At 37.8% G+C, this 19,296-nt stretch overlaps 1 protein-coding gene across 5 annotated transcripts in view; it reads right to left on the reverse strand.

Annotated features, from left to right (window-relative positions):
* The window catches only part of gnai2a (guanine nucleotide binding protein (G protein), alpha inhibiting activity polypeptide 2a), a 66,129-nt gene that overhangs the window by 7,200 nt on the left and 39,633 nt on the right, over window positions 1-19,296 (reverse strand). For 3 of the 5 annotated variants that reach the window (XM_067387915.1, XM_067387918.1, XM_067387916.1), the window contains 3 exons: window positions 9,381-9,423; window positions 7,269-7,410; window positions 3,257-3,417 (listed from right to left, as the gene is read on the reverse strand). In XM_067387915.1, the coding sequence (XP_067244016.1) occupies window positions 3,257-3,417; window positions 7,269-7,410; window positions 9,381-9,423 (346 nt within the window). Of the gene's footprint in view, window positions 1-3,256; window positions 3,418-7,268; window positions 7,411-9,380; window positions 9,424-13,878; window positions 13,907-15,517; window positions 15,537-19,296 lie in introns of those variants that run through there. The other 2 variants (XM_067387919.1, XM_067387917.1) reach the window with 2 other exon arrangements.

Here is a 19,296-nt window from a genome sequence, read left to right on the forward strand (position 1 = left end):
ATTTCAGCCCATAAAAATGCAAGCTTTAAACATACAATGCATCTAAATGCAAGCACAGTTAATGTAATGCATTTTTTTTTTTAATTAGTGCAATTTAACAAGCTTTTTATTTCAAAAACATTTGGCATTAATTTACTTCCATACTGGAATCCTCAGGCACAAAACAATCAAGCACAACCTAAATCAAATTGAAAAGTGCTGATAATCCCTCTTCACAAAGAATGGCTTAGAGCTGCCTTTATAGTTCTTACCTACTGCAAACATTTTAGCTCCAGTGAGCTTTGTTTCGGAGGAGGGCTCTCTTGAAGACTTATTTTATTCACACTTCAGCACGTGGTGTGCTCTGATTTATGCAATGAAAAATCTAGCCTGTAATGTGCAGGACTAGGGGCTGTACTGACTGTGTATAGAGAGAGATTAATGACCACCTGCTATCATTTAAGGTTCGGGGAATTAAAGTCATGTCTCTGATAAAAGCGGCTAGAGTTTATCAAAGCCAAGAGTACAGTCTAACACTGTAGCTAATCTCTAGTGAGAACAATACGCCAATGCTAGGCGCTTAATACAGTGGCTGTTCAAAATAATACACCAGTACAAAACATCTGATGGGATTCAGTAAATTCTATTTACTGATGTAAGTACTACTAGTAGTGTTATTCTAAACACAGTAAGTGTGTATGGCAAGATCTGTGCAAACAGACAAAAAATATGGTCTTTCTTTGATGTACAGGAAGTTTGTCTTTTTTTTTTTTTTTTACTGGAACAGGAGCTGTGCTTGACATCTGGCTCTGATTCAAAGGCTGGGAAGATTTCATGAAACTTGGCCAAAAATATTTTCAAATTCCAGGCTCCTTGGTTCCAGTGAAAACTAATCTTAACGCTACAGCATACATAAGTTTTCTAGAGAATTTTTGGGAGGGTATTTTTCTAACGAAGATGAATTGTACATGAATGCCATAAAGAAATGTCTCACCAAGTCTGATGCAGAAGAGCTCCACTAGCCTTCACAAAGTGCCAACCTAAACTCCATTAGACACCTCTGGGATGAATTTTGAATTTTTAGAGTTTTTTGAAGCATCGAAAATACATTTTGGTCCAAAAATAACAAAAACTACGACTTTATTCAGCATTGTATTCTCTTCCGGAATCCTTTCCATTGAATTGATTTCATTGAATCCTGTCACCGCTGGTAATGCACTTTTACGTCACCGTGGTTGTTTTTGGCGATTAGGACATCCGCGACATGCACACTTACGCACCATTTTAAAAAATATAGCAATACCAAAATACAAACAATGTAGAATAGCTTGAATACAGCGTATGTCTCCCTCAGACTGTAAACGAAGCTCTGGCGCACCAGATAACACATCAGCAGCGTCTTACGTCAGCAGCATCACTGCGGAGTCGTTAACCACACTCCGGAGAAGAAGGGGGCGGTAATGCACCAAAAAGCTGGATGCCAACCGCCGTAAAACAGGAGAGAAGAAGAAGCAGCAGCAGCGGAGTCGTGAACGAGAATTGACAACAGAGCCGGAAGAGAATACAATGCTGAATAAAGTCATAGTTTTTGTTATTTTTGGACCAAAATGTATTTTCGATGCTTCAAAATGTCGAGGATGTCCTAATCGCAACAACCACGGTGACATAAGAGTGCATTACCAACGCCGACAGATGAAAGGATTCAATGGAATCAATTCAATGGAATCAATTCAATGGAAAGGATTCCGGAAGAGAATACAATGCTGAATAAAGTCGTAGTTTTTGTTATTTTTGGACCAAAATGTATTTTCGATGCTTCAACAAATTCTAACTGACCCTCTGATGTCACATGGACTACTTTGATGATGTTTTTATTACCTTTCTGGACGGACAGTCTATCGTACATACATTTTCAGTGGAGGGACAGAAAGCTCTCGGACTAAATCTAAAATATCTTAAACTGTGTTCTGAAGATGAACGGAGGTCTTACGGGTTTGGAACGACATGAGGGTGAGTCATTAATGACATAATTTTCATTTTTGGGTGAACTAACCCTTTAAAGTCAAAATTTATATTCCGTTAATTTATTTGGCAAGTAGATGTGCAATTAGTAGGCTTTGCATCGGGGTTCTAAATATCCTGTCAGGGTTTATATTGCAATAATGACTGATTTTCTATACATTATGCCACTTTAAACTCAAACTCTAAATGTGTGTATATTAAAGTTCTTATTATCAATGTTAAAAAGAGTTTTTTTTTTTTTTGTAGAAACTGATACATTTTTTCAGTATTCTTTTATGAATAGAACATTACATTTTTTGGGAGAAATTTTCATAATTTGTAACAATGTAAGTCTTTACTGTCACTTTTGATCAATTTAATGGATCATTGCTGAATAAAAGTATTAATATCTTAAAAAAAAAAAAAAAAAAAAAAAAGTACTGATTCCAAACCTTTGAAAGCTAGCGTGTATGTGGAGAGTTTCTATTTTTATTTATCGTTTTTAATATAGTCTGCATCTCTCTAAAAGGAGGTTTTGTTATTGTTTTTGACAGAGACATTTTAGCCTCTGTTCGGAGGGTGGGGAAGGAGTGGCTGCCTTTGTTAAACCACACTTCTCTCCGCCCACCCACACACAAAGGATATAAACCCTCTCACATAAACATCGGCTGAATCTAACAAACACAACTAAATATTATGAAAACTAAGATTAGAGCTCCCACTATCCTTCCGCAATCTCTTTTCCCACCAACAAATGACATCATGATTCATTTCCTAATTCAAGGCCAAATTGACTGTGATCCCCCAGTGAGAGAACGTTCCGCCTACCCCTGATTGATTCTGAGTGTATCAAGCATGGGAAAATTCATGGAAATCCTGACCCAGGCCAACCCTCCATTTAATAGCAATTGGTTTCTCAACGGACCGTTAACTGTTAATGCCAGAGCTTCTGCTCGCTTTGACGTATCGATCTAATCCTGCCCACTCCCATCACACAATTTCATCTTTCTATCCCTTTTGAATTTAAAGGGACTCTTGGGTATGTGTCAGTTTTAGTTTAGCGGTTCATTTAGAAAGACACTTAATATACATTTATATTGCAAGAAAACTACCCATAATGCTATAGTGCACCACCCTGTTCCATCTGTAAATGCATATTTATCATCTGACAGGCTGCGCATTATGAGCTATTATATTAGCTTGCCATGAATACTGACGAATGGTCATTGACAAATAGTCAATATCATTTCTGACCAACAATGGAACGAGAACTCACTATGCAGCAGAGTCGTTGAGCTGGTACTCTCTGGCGCGGGTGAAGCAGTTCTGTACCCCTCCATCAGCCCACAGTCTGGTGATGACATTTGCCAGGTCATCAGGCAGGATGCCCTGTTCCTCTGCCGCCCCGGCCAGGGCAAACAACTGACGGGCATCATCCTATAAAACAAACAAATAAACATGAAAAATAATGCACATTAACCCAGAAATACAAAAACTAGCATTATATATATATATAGACCGAGAGAGAGAGAGGTGGCATTCTGGGAGGAGGGAGATTCTAGCTGTAGTTGCTGTATGTGCATGTGTGCGTTTGGGGTGGGGTGGGGTGTTACTTGATTTAGAGATTTATTGGCAAGGCAGGTCAAAAGTGCAGTATACAAATGTGAGCGATGCATCCCCTGAGAGAAAAAACAGAAGGAGAGAAGGAACCAATGAACCTGACTAGCTCTTACCTCTAGATTGTACTATCACATCTGAGTCTCTCTCAGAACTACAAAAATAACCGTCTACCTACGTATCGGTCTCTCTCCTCCCAGGGTGCATGTTGAAGGAATGGCGTCTCATGCCAAAACCCCTCCCACCATGGAGCTGAAATAGGTCACAGGAAGTCAGCCCTGAGGCGGAACATGGGAGCCATGAGCAGAAGTGATGGGCTGAGAGACGTGTGACACAACCGACCCTGCGCTTCTAGGAGACGTGATGAATTCTTAAACTGTGTGCTACTGTAGATTACAGATATCGTAAAGGTGAAACGACACAGTGTTTCACAACTCAGAAGTTAAGTAGCTTGTAAATTCAAGGAATGCTTGAATATCTATTTCAAAACAGGCATACTGTAAGTTCTTTTACTAGGTGGTGGGAAAAAAGCCAATAGATATGAATAGAGAGAGGACAGGATGGTTACAGGCCTTTTAAAAGATTTACAGCCTCAAGAGAAGAGAGCAAAAGAGAGAGAGAGAGTAAAAAATGAGGAGTTACAGCGATCAGCCCCACGGGATGCTGTTTTCCACGTGTCTAAAACACACTGCTCAAACTGTGACATATGGTTAACACATGCACTCACTCACACGGTTTAAAAAAGTACACTGGCTGATGTTCCTCTTCCTGTCTTACGCACAGCACTGCATACTCAATGTTTTTAAAGCTTTTAAGGAGTAACAGAGACAAATTAAACATAGGGATGGATCAAGATGGTGTTTTGGATTGTAAAAATGTAATTGCAATTTTTCTGATAAAAATGTAATTAATAATTTTATATTACAGTAAAACTATAAAAAGTATAATACCAACATTTATGGCTTAATTTTCAAACCGTAAATCATCAAGTTTTTATTTTGGCATAGAACCTCAGGGAGCAAACAGTCGGTTTAGAAGAGCTTCTTATTACAAGTTTGGGAAGATGGTTGGCACATGTTGCACTCCCAAATGCTCATTATGAATGACCCAAACTCAGAGCAGATGCAAAGATGAGTTCGTGTGGAGCAGCATTTACTGTGAACTGAACTGCTCTGAGACACTGGAAACACTGGGACAAAAAATAAATAAAATAAAAACAGATCTGTGCATTAAGAAATTTGGTACAGAAATACCAAACTTGGTAGAGAGAAGTGTGAAATTTTGATATAGACTACTGAAATTTTGGTATCCCAACAAAAACAATTTTTTTTTTTTTTTTTAATTAGTTAAAATTAACTGATTTGTATGCGAGCTGCATTTAAATTATATGTAAAGAAATTTTATAATAATGTTAGAATAATACAAATTTAATGATAATTATGTTTCTACTGTTTTTTTTAAATATAAACATTTAAATTGTGGCTGTCATAAAACAAATGTATTCAAACATACATTAAATACTGAAGAACAGATTAAATAAAATAAAATAAATAAGCAATACAGTGCATATATTTAAGAAAATGCTCCCCTCTAAGTTCATGTTTCTAGCTGACTAACGAATTTTTGCACACTGAATGACTTTTCTGAGGTAAATGTGACGTTATGTGATATTGTTTACAAGCTGTTTTACTGACATCTATCTGTGGTGGAAACAGTGATTGAGTGATCACATGAGACATGATACAGATTTCGGTAAGCTGTATTGCATCTTTTAACATACCTTCAGATGTTCATGTTTATTTTGTGCTATAACTAGTAGTAAAGTAGAAGAGATGATCGTTTCACATACGTTTCGCGCTGCTGCTTCGCTTGAACTGGAGCGCTACAGCGATCTGTCACACCACATTAAAGAGGGCCAAAAAAGATTGCAACAGCTCGAGAGATGTCTATGGTCTTGCCAAAAAGCGACTAGTTTGCAGGTATCATACAGGTTTAAAAATTGTGAAATATTTAGCCTTCCCAAAGTGATGTTTCTCCCTATCCAGCCCTCGACCTGCCCTGGCACCCCTGATAAATTGTTCAGAAATGACTGGACATGACTGTGAACTAGCTTACAGGGTTTCCTTAACAGACTAGTCAACTAGTCGTTCAGACGACCTACTGATTTAACGACTTTAAAATACATAGTTTAGTACATCCCACATCAAACACAACATAAACGAGAAAGAAAGAGACACACTTGAGGAATGTCTCCAACAGATCTCTCTCTCTCTCTCTCTCTCACTAATTAAACGTGCTGGAGAGATGTTGTTAGCTTCTCTCACAGTACTTTACAGCTCTATTCCCAGAACAGAAACACAATCATCTATCTCTCCCTTCACCCGTCTAATTAAACTACACACTGCTGCTAAACACACACACACACACATACACAAGAGTCTATATTGTTTTAAAGGAGCCATTCTTCATTTCATTTTCTGCACCATGAGTGCTGCTTTTTTAAGATGCTCTGACAAGTTATAAGAAGTCTGACTTTTAATAACAGGTCTCGAGACTCCTGTGTCCTACTTCCTTCCATTCAGACAGTGTTAACCCTGTACATTCAGTGACTGTAAATCTAGACTATCAATGATTCTAATATATAATGAGGATAAATCTGATAGAGATCAGTGTTTTTCCAGAGCCTCAGGTGGATCAGATGCACTGAACATACTGCTGCCTTCAGGCTGTTCTCTAGACATCCTAGATAGCAAGCTAACACTCTCACTTGCTCATTCACTATTTTCCTTACTTTTTACACTTTGCAGGCTTTGAGGATCGGTGCATAGGCCACAGATTAAAAGAGATTTATTGTGCTGTATTTGATCTGTAATCTTTAGGGACACAGAGCAGAAGAATAAGCTACAGTTTTCTTTGACTCGTTCTCAGATGGCCAGTGGACTGTTCATGTGAGCATCTAATGGATATCGCACAACAAGGAGGACAACAGAAGGCTGGAATCACTATTTGTAATCCGATTGCCTGGCTTTATGCAATTTTTGCAGGTCACAGTGTACAAGTTTCAAAATTCTGACAGGAAACAAGCATTTGGAAATTTTCAGGCTGGTACCATTAAAAAGGTTAAAAGAAGTTAATACTTTTATTTAGAAAGGATTAATTAAATTGATCTAAAGTGACAGTAAAGACATTTATAATGTTACAAAAGATTTCTAGTTCAAATAAAAGCTGTTCTCTGGAACTTCCTATTCATAAAAAAACTTCCTATTCATCTCAGCATTGATAATAATAAATAATAACTATGCATGTCATTTTATATTTGATTATTCAACTTCTGTGGTATTTTTACTTGAATACTACTACTACTAGATCTACTTTATACACAGCATTGTTTAATTTGTATCTTTATTCTATTGTATTTATTTATGCCAGTGCTTCTAATGTGTTTATTCAGTCTATTTCTATTACTGTCTATCGACTTTGGTATCGAGTATCATGTACTTTTGGTGGTATCAGTACCGACTACTAGATTTTTGGTATTGTGACATCCCTAGTGCTTACCAGACTTTATACCGATCAAAAGTCTGGCTTTGAGACTTGGGATCATCTGAGGGTGGTGGGCTGACTGTGTGTGTGTGTGATTTATTTGCTGAGGGAATGCTGTGTGTACTCACCGCTCTGCCACTATCCTCATATTCGATTTTGAGGTTGCTCATGGCTTTAATGATGGCCATGATGGACTGTATGGTGTTACTGTAGACCACCGCTCGATACTGCTTGCACTCTTCCTCCGAGTAGCCATCCTCATGGATAATTCTGCAAAACGGACACATAGACGATCAATCGATCAGATTTGTACAGTATATTTAGCCATTGATGAAAAGTGACAGAAAAATTTATTTTGTTACAAAAAAAAAAAAAAACGTTCTATTTATAATCCTGAAAAAATATATCATGGTTTCCACAAAAATAATAAGCTTTTTCAATGTTTTCAACATTGATAATAAGAAATGTTTCTTGAACAGCAAATTAGCATATTAGAATGATTTCTGAATGATCATGTGACATTGAAGAATGGAGTAAGGATGCTGAAAATTCAGCTTTGCATCACAGGAAAAAAATAAATATCAATATATATATATATATTAAAATAGTTGTTTTGAATTGTAATCATATTTCACAATTACACAATTCTCTCTGATACAACTAAGCACAACTAGTTTCTAGAGTCATTTAATAATAATGTAATTCTATTATAACAGAATAAAAGTTGCTAATGTGCCCCGGATCAGAGTGCGTGCGTGTCGGGATGCATTCAGTAATGAGATGAAGTAGTAAACATTTTCCATCAGAGTGATTAGAGTGTAAAACTGATTTGGGAAACAGAGGCGTAAGAAGAGTAGCAGAGGTCAAGGTCAGATAAACAGCATTAACTGCTGCCAGGGGCCTGACTACACGCACACTCCCACATCCACAGCTGCTTATGGGAGTGTGAGATAAGATGACATGTAAGCTGACAGCATTTCTAGCCATTAGTGTTATGTTTGTAACATTTAATCATTTGATGCCAAAAATTGCTGTCTAGGTAGGCAACTTGCTCAGTTTTGAGACACAACCTCTATCTGTAAGACCTGAAAATACTCTTCTCAAGTACGCTAATAAGGCAAACACAATTTCATGTATTATTATCAATACATGATCATTATCAATATCATTGTCACAAGGGGTGTTATAGCAAGAGTTCTACTTCCGCAATCGCTCTTCTGTTATGGTGGAAATAACGTTCTGAGCAACTTACACTAATTAAAGTTGGCATGATATAGAAATTCAACCCATATATTGCTAAAAGGCATGTTATTGATCTTATTGTGAGTGATTCATCCATGCCTGCATTTAATTTAAACATCGACCTCAAGCTTGCATTCAGATCTGCGTCCATCCAATCAACAACCGGTAGTTTGAATAAAGACCCTGCCCAACATTTTTATCAGTCGAGTGTATGAAATAACATTCTTCTGTATGATGATGTGGCTTCTTACACAGAACAAGGCACACAGCATATTATTTCATAGTATTCTATACAGTGATAAAGGCTATGTCGATTAGCATTGCATTATAAATATACTTTATTATCATGAAAATACCCGAGAAGGCTTGAAGAACTCCGGTAAACCATATATTGTCGTAGTCGTGTGTTTATTAGTCATGTTTAATCAATCAAATTGTTTCATTATTCTGTTTATTCAGCTACAGCGGATTTCCCTGAACTGCGTGCTTTATCGCTCTTCTTCGGGGCATATTTGGAGTTTCTATGTGAGAGCACCCTCTGGTTTTCAGATGGAGCAGCTTTTATCCATGCTTCACTGATAAGCTGCACATAAAAAAAAAAAAAAAAAAAAAACTGCAGCCAATTGCCAAATGGCATGAGGTTTAATTTCGATTAATCGAGCAGCCCTACTGAATAACAACACGTTCAATTAACTAGCCAGTGATCTTAGAACTGATTCACTGAAATGAATGATTCTAAACTAGAGCTCTGGGGTTTGTGTACGAGTATGTGCACTTTGAGTTCATTAATCTGAGAAAGGGCAAAAAAAAAAAAAAACTCCCAATGTGCCATGTGAACGAATGCGTGCGCGCATTTGAGAGTTATTTTCTTTTTTAACATTTTCTCACTGTAGAGTTGCAGCTGTTCCCTCTCATATCATCCACACCAGCATCAACAGCTGGCACATGTCTGAAAGAGAGCAAGAGAATTTGAGGAGAGAAAATTGTCGTTCACTCACTTCATCTGTTTTACGATGGTGCTCTTCCCCGATTCTCCAGCACCTGTGACAGAAACACAAAACAAACAGGGTTAAAAAACACATTTCATCTTGCAGACAGGAAAGCAAGCACACAGTCAGTGTTTTTTCCCTCCGTCTAGTCAGAGTATTAGTGCTAATGCCTACCCTGTAGAGTGTGTGTGTGTGTGTGTGTGTGTGTGTGTGTGTGTGTGTGTGTGTGTGTGTGTGTAGCCTATACTTCCATTAACTCAAGTATTGCTGACTTAGCTGTCGATCTTTAGCATTCCATTCTCTCACAGACCTGGTGTTTATCAAGTTTGGCCTTTAATGGAGATGTCTGAGTGCTTCACAAACAGGAAACGAGGTCTTATCAGCGTAATTTCCACAGGCCTGTGGGGGCATGCTACTCATTTGACATCTAACTCCCTCATTTGAACATTATATAAACACACAAAACATAACGGCCATACGCTAGAATCAACAAGCTCCCACAAGCACTTTCGAATATCCCAAAAACAAACATGCAGACGTCAGACCGACGCATCTGATGTGGATTGGCACATTTGCGCTGCGGGGAACAAGTTTGTGTCACATGACATGCAGCTCTGAGATGCAGCACTGCCACCGGCCGTCAGTCTGAGACCCTCTTACATAACTCTAAACGGCTTATGCTCCAAAACGAGCGGAAAACTATGTAATGCTGTCCTCAAACTCCAATGAAATAGTATCCGAAGATAATGAGGAGATGTGCGAGAGTGAGTGGTAGTATCTCAAAAGATGCCCTACTGAGTTTAAAAAACCTGGTGTTAGCACACCTGTCAACGTGCCACACGCTCACACCCACTTCACACTTGAGCAGCTGGTGTCAACACCTAAAACATGCAAAATCAGATCTCTCACATCTTACAGAGATGGCAGCCGTTCAAACTTCAGTCACACATCAGTTTGCGGCTTTCATTTGAAAGATTTTTGCTGCTACTGCAGGTTTAGAAAGTTAGCATTAAAGGGTCATGAAACCATGAAATACATTTTGTGAGATAATTGATATGTGCAGTTTGCATCAACAATTAGGACTGCAACTAACAATTATTTTGATAATTGATTAGTTGGTTGATTATTTCTTCAATTAATCGGATTTTCTTTTTTATTTCCTCTCTGTTCCTACTCTGTTTCCTCCACTATTCTTAGATGCATTTTGTCCACAGAAATGCATTATTAAGTGCTGAAATTTGGCACAACTGGCGGATGTTTTCTGTGCACGGTGGGCAGATGCGACTAATCGATAATGACATTCATTGTCGACGATTTTCATTAACGATTATCTGTTTTGTCGGTTAGTTGTTGCAGCCCTAAAATCAATGATATCACTCATTATGTTGATTATTACGGGGAAGTAATTACTTTGTTTTTTTGAAGCCATTTCTTCTGGTTTAAAAAGAAAAATTGAATATTACAAAATGTAAGCTATATGTTTTGGAGTGGTGACTGGCTGGATATTATGCATCTACTTCATCACTTTCTGAACTTTTCTCCAGATTATTCATGAGAATGAACTCGTTCAGTCCAATTACTCCACTGTATTACTCATGAGATTGGAATAATTTGTATTCTCTGCTGTAATGCAAACAAAGTGCTGCACAATAGAGGCTTATTGAAAATATTGTAGATATCCTACTGTGCAAGAGTAATATATTAAAGAGGTCCCTACAATAACAATGACTATAAAGTTTTAATAATTGCTCTAATCCTATCTGTAAATGATAATGACACAGGGGTATAATAATCGACAAATAAAAACACTGACACCCAATCAGAATCCAAAGCTTTAAAGAGCAGAAGCATTTAAAGTAGCAGGCGACATAACTGCAGTTATGGTGCATTGGTGTGGATGCTAATAGAGTTGTCATTATAATTATCTAAATAGTTATGATTCTTGTTTACTTTTTTCTAAAAAAAAAAAAAAAAAAAGAAAAAAAAGGAAATTTTCATTCATGAGACTTTTGAACTTTTCATGAGTATTTAAGAGTACGAGTATTCAATCATGAGTACTTAAAAGGTCTACAAGCTGTGTGAACTCCTATTGTGCTCAATCCCTTAGAGGACAGAGAGGAGACGGGACGGCCCACGTGGGAAAACGAATGCCTGTATGACTCAACACATCTATTGTGTATTAACATTCGCACAACTAGTGCTGTGCACCTGCAGGATGTGGCCGTGTATGTTTTAGTTATTGTCTGTGAATAAAACATCAGGCATTGGACACTTCCACGGAATACGTTTTAAACCATAACAAAAGACAAAGGTCATCGTATGAGCAGCACTTAACCGAACAGAAGCTGTGTGATGGATTTCCTGCAAAACTCTTAAATGAGCTACACATTGAAGCATGCTACATCTCTCAGATTTATCCAATTACGGTTATAGATCCTTTGTAGGGTCTCGGAACTGAAATTCGTTTGCCATCTCCCATATAACTAATTTTAAACATTATCAGTGATTTCACCAGGACAGCAATAGTTTTCTTCCTGTTTCTAAGAACATTTATTACACTATGGGCTGGATTTTCAGCACACTACCAAATAAACCCAACCTGTCGTAGTTTTTCCAGAAGAATTTAAAAACAAATGCGGTAAAGATATTAATATCCACAATTTATCAGTATCGCCATAATTTGAAAATAATTACCAGAAAGAAAGAAAAAACAGCAGGATTTGCATTTTTTAGGGATGCACGATAATTAATTTCACATTATGGTGATTTCAATAAATTATATTAAAATATTTTAAAATTAATTTAAAATTAATCAAAAATAAAAATCTAAACTAAACCATTAATTTGTAAAAGGCTACAAGTGAATTAGGCATCACAACATCATAATGTACAGTATTAAAATAATATTAAATTAAGTGAGCATCAGATGAAAACAAAGATGCAAAAAGAGAAGGAATGTGATTCACAATTAGATAAATTAATAATAATAATAATAATAATAATAATAATAATAATAATAATAATAATAATAAAACTACCAAAAATATTAGCCATTTTATGTTAACTTTAAACCTAGACAAACTCAAGACCTCCACATGTGTGCAAATGGCCTGGTATCAGGTGTTGTTTTTGCTGTCCCAACACCTCAATCAATGCATTACAAGGTTGCAGTACCTCAGATCTGAGGGAAAGCGTGGGCGTGTGAATGACAGCATGGGCTACGCTAATAAGAGGTGCATCAATACAGTACAGCAATGTGCCAGTGAGCTCAGGTGTCTACTTCTGATCTGGGTCCAGTGTGTCTGGCTGAGGTTCACCGAGTTTTAATGGTCATTATGGTCTGAGGCACACAGGTTCACAGTGGAGACAAGAATAATTCGGTTTTGTGGCTGCAGCTGCGACCCAGGTTACAACAGTACGCATCTGTCTCCGTCTGTCCACCCTGCTTGTCTTATTTTCTAGGTTGGTCTTCACCTAACCAGTTTTATGGTCTCTTAACTGCATTATGAAATCATAAGCAAGTAATTTACTTATTTAAAATGCTAAGATCCATCTAATTACGTTCAAACAGACTTTCTTGCTCTCTCGCTCTTACTTCATTTGTCCTTTGGGTTTTTGTATTCATTGCTCTAGCAGCTCGCAGTTCTCCGCTCTTAGTGGCACGGTTGCTAGGCATTAGCTCCTTTCTGCTCAAATTCTGGGAATCTCCAGGCCTTCACAAGCAGAGCGTGATCTCTCTGACTGTTCACTTAATAAATTCATCTCCCTCTTCTTTCTCTGCTGTCTACAAGCTAGTCTATAACAATGATGGACTAATAATCTGATCTGAAGGGAGCCTTTATACATACATTCAAAAAATATACGGTAAATTTGGGTAGTTAAAAAAAAAAAAAACCTTGCATATGTGCTTTTTTTTTTTTTTTTTTTAAAATCAGCATCAAGAAATTAGGTTAAAATAAATATGAATGTGTCAAAGCTATTAAAAGGCACAATATGTAAGATTTTTGGGTTCAAATATCCAAAAACAACTAGAAAAATGTTATATATTTTGTTGACTTGTGTTCTTACATTATCCCAAATGTTTCCAAGAATGTTAAAATCCAGAGAAATAAGCAATTTTAAACAGGACACAGACCATGTCTGTGCGTCGCCTATCAATGACATCATACCCCTGTTACCGTCGGTTTCTGGTTTTATTTTGTAGAAACCATGGAAACACCAAAAGACACTTTAATATATTACATGTTTTATTAGAGGAGGTTAGCAACTGTTTCTACGGATACATTCATTGACAGAAAACTAATCATGTTATATAGCTCAACACAGCAAGTCTTATTGTTTAAATCTCATTTTCTTGATTTACAGCGAGTACCATGTTTTACCATGCCTAATATCGACCTAGCTTACTGCAGTGTGCAGTCTCATAGTAGCCGTCGAGCGAGCACAGAGTAGCACTATAACTTTCAACACACAAATGTATCTGATATGATAAACAGCACTGCATTACCCCACATACACATGTCTGGAAGAAGTAGAAGCTGTCATCTGTGGCATAATAAAAGTTCCGCTGCGCTCGAGACGTGTGTCGCACTCATCCCTCATTAGCAATCGCTCCAGCAGCCTTGTTTCTGCTCAGACAGCACTCAGCCCTGCTCTGCTTCATACTACAGTAACATCAATAATCGCAACCATGAATATGATTTCTACTAAATATGAGTCCTGTCCCGATTCTTTTCCACCAGCTGTAGACGTGAAGACAACACCATCCATGATTCTAGGAAATCAAAGCATCATCAAGATTCGTCTTTGATTTGAATTAGCGACCTCTAGTGGTGAAAATTGACACATTGTGCCTTTAAAAATAAATAAACAAAATAAAAATTCAGAGTAGTCATGATCCAATTCAAAAACAAAGCATAAAAATGCTATTTAAAATAGTTTTAAGGAACAGTATAGCATGTCGCTCCACATTACGTCAACATGCCATAAACAATCAAATGTCAATTGGCCAAATTTTAATATCTTAATATCACATGCAGGTCCCTTTGGAATATAGGCCCTGTAACCTGGTATTAAGATGCATTTTGGTCAGTTGGATCACAAGTGGACGACGCTAAATACAGGTATAAACGGAGTCTAATACGTTTTGAGCTTGTCCACTTTTGACCACTTCCAGAGGTAGTACACATTCGACCGGATTGCTTTTGTAGCGTAGACACTCATGTGGTCAAATGCTTTTGAACAGCTCAAAAGACCACCTACTCTCCGCCTACTGACCTAACACGCGCTAGCCAGATGGGATTTAAACTTTGTTGGCTGGTGACCCAAGTTTGTACCAAGCACAAAAATGTACTAAGCACAATGTTCTCTCACCTTTCCTGATTACTAACATGCACTCGCCACGTTCGGCGCGGACTTGAGACTGTCAGAGCAGAAACGAAAGCTGATGCTCTCGGTGTGTTTTTCCGTCGTATCTGGGCAAGTTCGTATGTAAATTGCATGAGCTTAATTTGTCCATCTGATCGAAAGATCTGAGAAAAGAAAAAAGAAAAACATTCATTTACCCACCCATAGACCCGCCCATCGAAGAAATCAGGACAGAATTGGTCAAAAGAGATGGATTAAAATGCCAGATGTAAAAGGGTATGTGTCACCCTTGTCTACTTGTGATCCGATCGACCAAAACGCATCTTAATATGAACAGGGCCATAGTCTGAGCATCCATTAAAGACGCAAATGACTGTGTCCTGTTATTGAACTACAAGCCTGAGAGCTGAAACACAAAACAAGCAATTTCCATTCGGTTTCTCAGAGCAGAGTGATGTTAAACGAACAAAAAGTCTTACTAAAAATGAGCTGTGAACTCTGCTTGCACTTGACGTTATAAATTAGCAAACGAAAAGCAAGCAATTTATGAATTATGTACTATCTGACAATCTATATGACCACCCTGACAAACACACATACACACTCACAAACCGAATACTTTGGATTAATGAAGCGATGGTTTAATAAGTGCTGATCATCCTTGCAGTGCCTCTTGGGCCATTTAAAATGTTACACGCCTGCTAAAACAACCTCTGGATAATGAATCGGCAATGACAGAGCTTTTCTGAAAACAGTCAAACACTTCTGGTGCGGCTCACCCTGATCAATGCACCAGAGACTAGACCGCAGACTGATGATGTCCCGCAGATGGGCGAGTGTAATTGTTTTTATGCCTCCGTTTATATCTAGTAAATGGATAAAACTGTCAGCTGTTTATTGGGCTGTCTGAAAAATTTATTTGTCTGCTTATTTTATAGCTTTAATTTTTTTTCCCCAAGGTTGGTTTATTGCCCTGTGGTCATATCGATAGAGTTTAGAAATGTTGTTCTGAACACGAGTGAGATGAAAGTTCAAATGTGTCGCACATTTGTTTTGTGGTTTCACAAGCTATTGCACACATTTGTAATACTTGAAACTCCAACACACACCATCCTTTGGTGACGTAGTGAGAAGTTTGTGTATTCAGTAAATAAGCTTTTATTGGTCTGTGGAAGAGACACCTTCAGAACGGCTGCACCTGCTTGTCAACTGTAACACACTAGCTCCGTTCAAAAACCTAGTGAGCAACTTAGAAGGCTGCCTATGTAGACAGCACCCTCTACCTGTACAACCCTCTACAATGAGAGTAAATCAGTCACATGTGTCACCAAATTTCATGAGATTACTGACTAAAAAGCATCTTTTATTAGTCAATGGCTAGTCAATTGTACGATTCAGTCGCCTGTAACTGAGTTAGAGGCAAAAAATAAGTTTAGCGCAGATATAATTTCATTGCCTGGTTAGCTTTACATATCACTCTTGGCTGAGAACGCCCTCTCTCGCTTTTTCTCACACAAGACGTTTTCTGTGCGCCCACATTCGAAGCGTGCGCCCAGAAAGCCGCGCCTGACAGCGCGCAAATACTGAATTGAGTTCTCTTTCACGTCTTCTTGCGCTTGAATGGACAATTTCACACAAAATTATGTCAAAATGCCTGTCTTGGTGAATATTCTAGTAAATATAGTCAGTTATGATTTAAGTGAATGTAAACAGTTGAGAAAGTAAAGGTGTGCGTAACAGTATATTGGATCTGTGCATTAGTCTTAAAGTGACAGCAGCCTAATATTCCTGCTTCTGTTTGTGTTTTTAATGTTAATCAAACAGACTCATTACAAAAAAAAAAAAATATATATATAAAAAAAATCAATGCTCTTTACTGATTAACTTTTGTAACTTTAATAAGGATTAATCTATATTTAATTTATAAAGCAGACTATGCAGTGCTATGTCACATTTCATTACTTTATTCAATTATTAATTATACAATTACTACTTTATTCAATTATGTTATATCATATTTATGTATATATTTTTTCATTTGCATTGTTCTTGCATTCCATGTAAAAAAATTACTACCCAATGGTGAATCGAGCTTCAGTGTGTCCGTTTAGGGTAGCTGTAGGAGGTGGTCTGAATTCGATTGCACTGGAACTGTGGCTCGATTCGCGTAAATGTGAAGGCAACTTGGACTTGGGTGCGCATTTGTTTAGGAAGCAAAGTAACCTGAGCATGGGTTTTAACCAATGATGACATTTGTTCATCAAAACATGTAAGGGGTGACAGTTTCCCGAATTACCTTGGATACGGGAGAGAGTGAGCATGCTGACCTTTAGATGAACGTAAATATACCAGGGTTTGATGGAATCAAGTGAGTGTGAGGCAGTGGGAACACAAAATATATATATATATTATATATATTATATATAACACAGCAAACGTGCCCCCAAAGAATTCTCTCTAAACTTATGAGATGTGAGCGATCTAGAATGAAAAATAACTAAGGAGTTCTGGAAAACACATTAGCACGCACCTAAATCACATCTAAACAGCTTCCACAACATCTCACATGTGTGTATTAGTGGATGTGTGATGTAACACATTGGGAAACGCAGAATAGAAACAAAAGACTCTTTCCTCGTCCGGCTCCTAAGATGCCAAAGAGAGTCACGTGGTCATTGTCCCAGAGTCCCGTTTCTTACAGTTTCCACCAAGGGAGGGAAATCCATGCCAGTCCCGTCTGCCTGGGGCCATCCTGCTCCCTATAGCCCTTATGGAGCTACAAATGGTCCGTGTGTGTGTGTGTGTGTGTGTGTGTGTGTGTGTGTGTGTGTGTGTGTGTGTGTGTGTGTGTGTGTGTGTGTGTGTGTGTGTGTGTGTGTGTGTGTGTGTGTGTGTGTGTGTGTGTGTGTGTGTGTGTGTGTATGTGTGTGTACCAAAGGGGGTGGAAAGAGAAGGACAAAGAGGCCAGTGTCTATGTGGCTCTGGTTGTGTGGACAGCAATGCCACTGTTTACCATCATTTAGGTCACAACAATTACAGCTGAACCAGCCTCACAAACACACACACACACACACACACACACACACACACACACACACACACACACACACACACACACACCCACCCACCCGTTAGAGCCTCAACGCCCCAGGCCTCCATCAGCACCGCAAAACTTTTCACTCAAACAGAAGGGAGGCAGTAAACATGGACAGAATATAATAGTGCCTGCATGGGCCCACTGCACTATTAGGCTTATTATGATTGTCATCCAACAGAGGCGTTAACAGCCTCTAGTCCACAGCTACATCAATCATTTTGGGTCCTTTTAAAAGTACAGCTCTGAAAGTTCAACAAAGTGCTGTGTCAGATTTTAGAAGCTCAGCAGCAGCATTAATGAACTCCTAATCAGGCTGTTTTCATGAGACTGAGATAATCGTCATTGAGTTGTTCTATAATTTAGGGTTCGTTTTTTTGTTCCTAGCCTGCGGTCGGTCTTGGCAATCTTGGGCTTCACCAACCGGTCTGGTCTGGTCTGATATGACAGGCTGTTCAGATGGTGTGATGTTTAAATATTCCAATTGATTTTTCTACAGGCTTTTATGCTGACTGGCTTTCTCCAGTCAGTTTTCTGTATTACCTTACATGACCACTCAGGAGGAAGTGATGTCAAAACCACAGGAATGAAGAAGTTTAGCCTGTGAAATCTCACCAATACTACCATGACCACAAATCGTAATGCCCACACTGATTAGTGGATGATTCTCATGAAGAAAAGTGACCAGGTCATACTTGACTCAAAAGAATAAATGTAATTTTAATAATTAACAAAATCATTAAATTCATTATATTATAACTAAATTATTCATTCAAATTATATTTTCAATTTTTAGGACAATTAAAACTTCATTCTTAATACTGTAATGAAAATCATCCACATTTTTTAAAAATGAAAAGCTGCTAAATGATGTATGATGTATAAATATTAATTTATATAACTGTTTCATATTACAGTACTGAGAATGAGATTTTTTATTCTTTTAACAGTAATGAGAAAAATGTGCTTAAACTGTCATGGAAATATCATTTCTAAAATAATGCCTATTTTTTTTGTTTCCCAGATTTGTTCTTGACAAGTTTCTTGAGATTCAACCTAGTGGGGAAATGTTTGCCAAATGCAGAGAAATACCAAAAGATGACATATTCATAGTTAACCCTTTGTGGTGAGACAATACAACTTTGGTGTTTTATTCTGTAACAGTTAAGGTTAGATGTGGGTGGGGAGGAAGCAGGTTCTAGATCAGGGAATAAGGGAACAAAGGGTCTGAGCAGAAAGCATTTCCTCCAAATCCCTTAAGGACACAGAGAGAGAGATATTGCCAAGAGTTCCTCCTGCCTCTAGCACTTCCACGTCTGTGGTCTAACAGAGTCAGAATGCAGGAGGTCTAAACACTGAAAACATTTCCCTAGGAAGAATGATATAATTATTGATTATAACTTTACCAGCCAATTAATTATCAATTCAGAAATTCATCCAGAATGTTAAATCAGTGTCCAGAAG

Source organism: Chanodichthys erythropterus, chromosome 6, assembly GCF_024489055.1.
Source record: "Chanodichthys erythropterus isolate Z2021 chromosome 6, ASM2448905v1, whole genome shotgun sequence".
Classification (NCBI taxonomy): domain Eukaryota; kingdom Metazoa; phylum Chordata; class Actinopteri; order Cypriniformes; family Xenocyprididae; genus Chanodichthys; species Chanodichthys erythropterus.